At 38.0% G+C, this 3,479-nt stretch overlaps 1 protein-coding gene across 1 annotated transcript; it reads right to left on the bottom strand.

Annotated features, from left to right (window-relative positions):
* Window positions 1-1,402: 1,402 nt before the first annotated feature.
* Window positions 1,403-2,969, bottom strand: LOC142539003 (putative F-box protein At4g22030). The gene has a single exon (XM_075644301.1). It carries the CDS (start codon window positions 2,925-2,927, stop codon window positions 1,677-1,679), a length of 1,251 nt encoding a protein of 416 aa, XP_075500416.1. The 5' UTR covers window positions 2,928-2,969; the 3' UTR covers window positions 1,403-1,676.
* Window positions 2,970-3,479: the final 510 nt, after the last annotated feature.

Genomic DNA, 3,479 nt, shown 5'->3' with positions numbered 1-3,479 from the left:
ACAAAACTTGTTAGTGTGTTTCTAACATATTTACTCAAGTGTGAAGTTGCAAACATAAGAAGAAAGCTGAAACTGAATTTTGCACAAACTGAATTTCTGGAAAGCTTCGGTATTTTGATGATATCTCTCAACTGGATTATCCAAATGACAATCTGCCAACTGGACTGATTAGAAAACTCAATTTGGAACAAATCGTATTTCACGTCAGTTGGGAAAAATCGGATGTTATCATGGTCTAACTGATCGCTTAATTGCCGAACTGATCACACGAAAACATCAATCAGTTGAGTTTGAGCAGTTGCGGTATTTTGGTCATATCTCTCAGCTCGGTTATTGAAATGAAGCGATTCAGTATGCGTTGGAAAGATAAGACGATGATATACAAATCATCTTCAGAAGTCAAAGTCTGAATCAAAGCTTAAGATGCTGATAAATGGCGATGAAGTTACTGGTTCTACACAAACTGAAATCAGCTAGACTGATTTCAGCACACCAGTTGAAACTGAACCAACTGCTGACCAGCTGACCAACCAACTGAACTGAACCAGCTGCTGACCAACTGAAACTGAACCAGACCAGCTGAAGACCAGTTGAACCAGACCAGCTGAACTGAACCAGCTGAAACTGAACCAGACCAGCTGAAGACCAGTTGAACCAGTCCAACTGAACCAGTTAAACTGATTGACCAGTTGAGTTGACCAGTTGACCAGAGTTGACCAGTCGAGAAAATGTCCAACAAGACGAATTTGACCGTTGCAATTCCAGAAACAGTACAGAAACTTTCCAACGGTTATATTCTTGTGTCTAACTTATATATCAGTATTGGAGTCTATAAATACAATATATTGAAGATCAAACAAGAGCTTTTGAAGTGGATTCAAAGCATGGGCAGTTAGCATGAAGATATCAGCTAGTTGAGAGCATAAGCCCTTGTGTGAGGATACATTTGAGATATACACTGTAAATGATAAATTCCTCACACACAATCACTCACACATATACAAGAGAGTTGAACTTCAAAGATTAGTTGAGTGAGTCTTGCACAAAGACAATAAACTTGTGTATGTAGTCTTTGCATATGAGACATTAAACAATATGCTGATTGTGAGGTGCTGCCTACAATCTTGAGTGCTAGGAGTTCTAGTTGGGTGCTGCCCTTCCGGAATGTGTTTGTACAAGTAGTTGTATAAATCAAAGTCTTCTAGTGGATCCTTCCCAAGGGGAAGAAGGGGTGACGTAGGAGTGTTTGAAATCTCCGAATATCCATAAACAAATTCGTGTCTATTTGTTTATTGTATTTACTTATCATTTCCATAGTTTTAAAAATGCATTGTTGAAGCATTTTATGTCTTCTTCAAATACCAAAATATTGTATATCAAGTGTTTGATAAAATGCTTCAACTGAATATTTTAACTTATTCAACGTGCATATATTTTAAATGGTTTACAAAATATTTATTCGGTTTCTACGAAGAATTATTTCGAGTATTTTCAGCTTGGTTTGAACACCAAACTCGATTTAATTCATCGGTGTTCAATATTTCAAGAACCGAGCTATTTTAGCTCAACGATTACCCCCTAATCGATCCTATCAGATATCCCAACAACATTAAGTTGGTTGAGTGATTATTGTCTACTGTCCTCTGACCCATAACGAATGTCCTGGTATAACTTCATCAGAATAGCTTGCTGGCGAACTCTTGTGAATTTGGAGTTCTTGAACAAGAAGCGCTTGCAAGATCTCTGAGTTCCGACAGATTTCTGCCCAGTTCAAGAGCTACTTTCTCTTCGAACACTTGTCCATTCTCTCTAATTTCTTGCCTTTGTTCCAAGGTTGTTTCGATGTTCTCTTCCATGAGCTTAAAGAATCCGGCTGAGCTTCTGTACATCTCAAACACCATACCCATTTGACCCCCATGTTCAATCGTGTTCACGATTGTTGCCAGTGCTCCTAGTACAGTCCCGAATAACGAAGGCATCGATCCAAGAAATGGTGATCCCATAAATCCAACACCAGTCGCAGCTAAACCCGTCAGCATAGGTCCACAGACCGCTAGAATCTTGTTAATTTTTAGAACAGTATTTCCTAGTTTGATATACTCCGCATCATCCTTCCTCCTCAGGACCGATAAAATCTCCCTCATCTCTTCTTCAAGCCCTCGGCTCCATCCATTCTCGGCTCCCTTCACTGTAGTCCCTGAGTTGTGAGACTGATCCATGTGCTGTGGCCACCATACAGCTGGTTCCACACGTTCAGGAAACTTATCGAGCATTACTCCGAGTAGAGCAAGGGGATATGCTTTATCTAAAGCCAATACCTTTTCCGTTATTCTTTCAACATCGTTAGAACTAGTCCTTTTCAAAGCTATATTAGAACCGATTTCTGCATGGAGCTGCTTGAACAGCCTTGAAGCATTCCTCTGTTCTTCGGCTAGCTGAGATGGTTGAATCTTGTTCATAATTATCGATATTCCAGTCGCACCTAGGTATAGTAACGCAGAAGACAACTTAAGAGGCAGAAGAGCTGATCCTGCTGCTGTCCCTGCTGCTATTCCAGCCATAATTGCAGCAGTTGCAGTCATACTATTAACCGAAGTCAGCAGGAGATGGTTCCAGTTATTTCTTTGTTCTCCAATGTTTCTGTGCATTTCAACTCTATCTGCTACGATATCCATAATCGCATACATTTCTTCGACCAAACTTGAATTGGGACGGCTAAATTCTTTTCTTTCAGGGTTAGTTTTGATCGTGAGTGTTTGATTCTTTTGTTTGTTGAAACCAACAAAAGGTTGATCCTTGTTCGAGTAACAAGATATCGAAATGTTGGTTTCTTGATGCCTTTGATGAGTATGAATAGTGCTAGCTCTGATTATTCCAAGGTAAGTTGCAGAAGAAATGGGCGAAGTTGAAGGTCTGAAAATGGCCATTTGAATTAAGCTTGGTCAGTGAAGGGGAGATCTTTTTGATGATTTTGTTGGCTCCAGTGGTGTATTGTCTCACGGTCTTTATGGTATTTATAGGCACTAAAGATGGATTTACCCCACACGTGAAAAATGAATGAAAACCTATATGTGTGTCGTATCTAAAATACACGGCCAATTCTTATTCAAGGAAAAATTTCAATTTCACATGGCCTCTATATTTTTGAATCAATTAGAATTTTATCACACGATCGAATTTTAGTCTTTTCTAGAAATAGATATTTTCATTGTAAAATAGTTACTTGGTCAAATGTGTACATATATGAATTTTTTTTTCTAGTAAGGTGATTCTAAAGATTTGACTATGATGTTAGCTATTTAATTACATCGTTATGATGATGATTAAAATTTAATGTCAGATCAACGAAACGAAATATACAAAACTAAAAATTAAGGTTTGATAAGTAAGTTGGTCTGTTTTGAATTTTAGTTCTGTAACTTGTCGAATTTTGGTTTTCACCCAGTAATTTGATTTTTTTTTTAAATTTTCATATTTTA

The sequence above is a fragment of the Primulina tabacum genome, chromosome 3, assembly GCF_025594145.1.
Source record: "Primulina tabacum isolate GXHZ01 chromosome 3, ASM2559414v2, whole genome shotgun sequence".
In the NCBI taxonomy this organism is placed as follows: Eukaryota; Viridiplantae; Streptophyta; class Magnoliopsida; order Lamiales; family Gesneriaceae; genus Primulina; species Primulina tabacum.
Note: the sequence above shows the minus strand (reverse complement) of the source record. Positions and strands in the feature narration are given on the sequence as shown.

What these genes read in the sequence shown, in the direction of transcription:
- LOC142539003 (XM_075644301.1), bottom strand. Translation starts at nt 2,927, where the DNA reads ATGGCCATTTTCAGACCTTCAACTTCGCCCATTTCTTCTGCAACTTAC.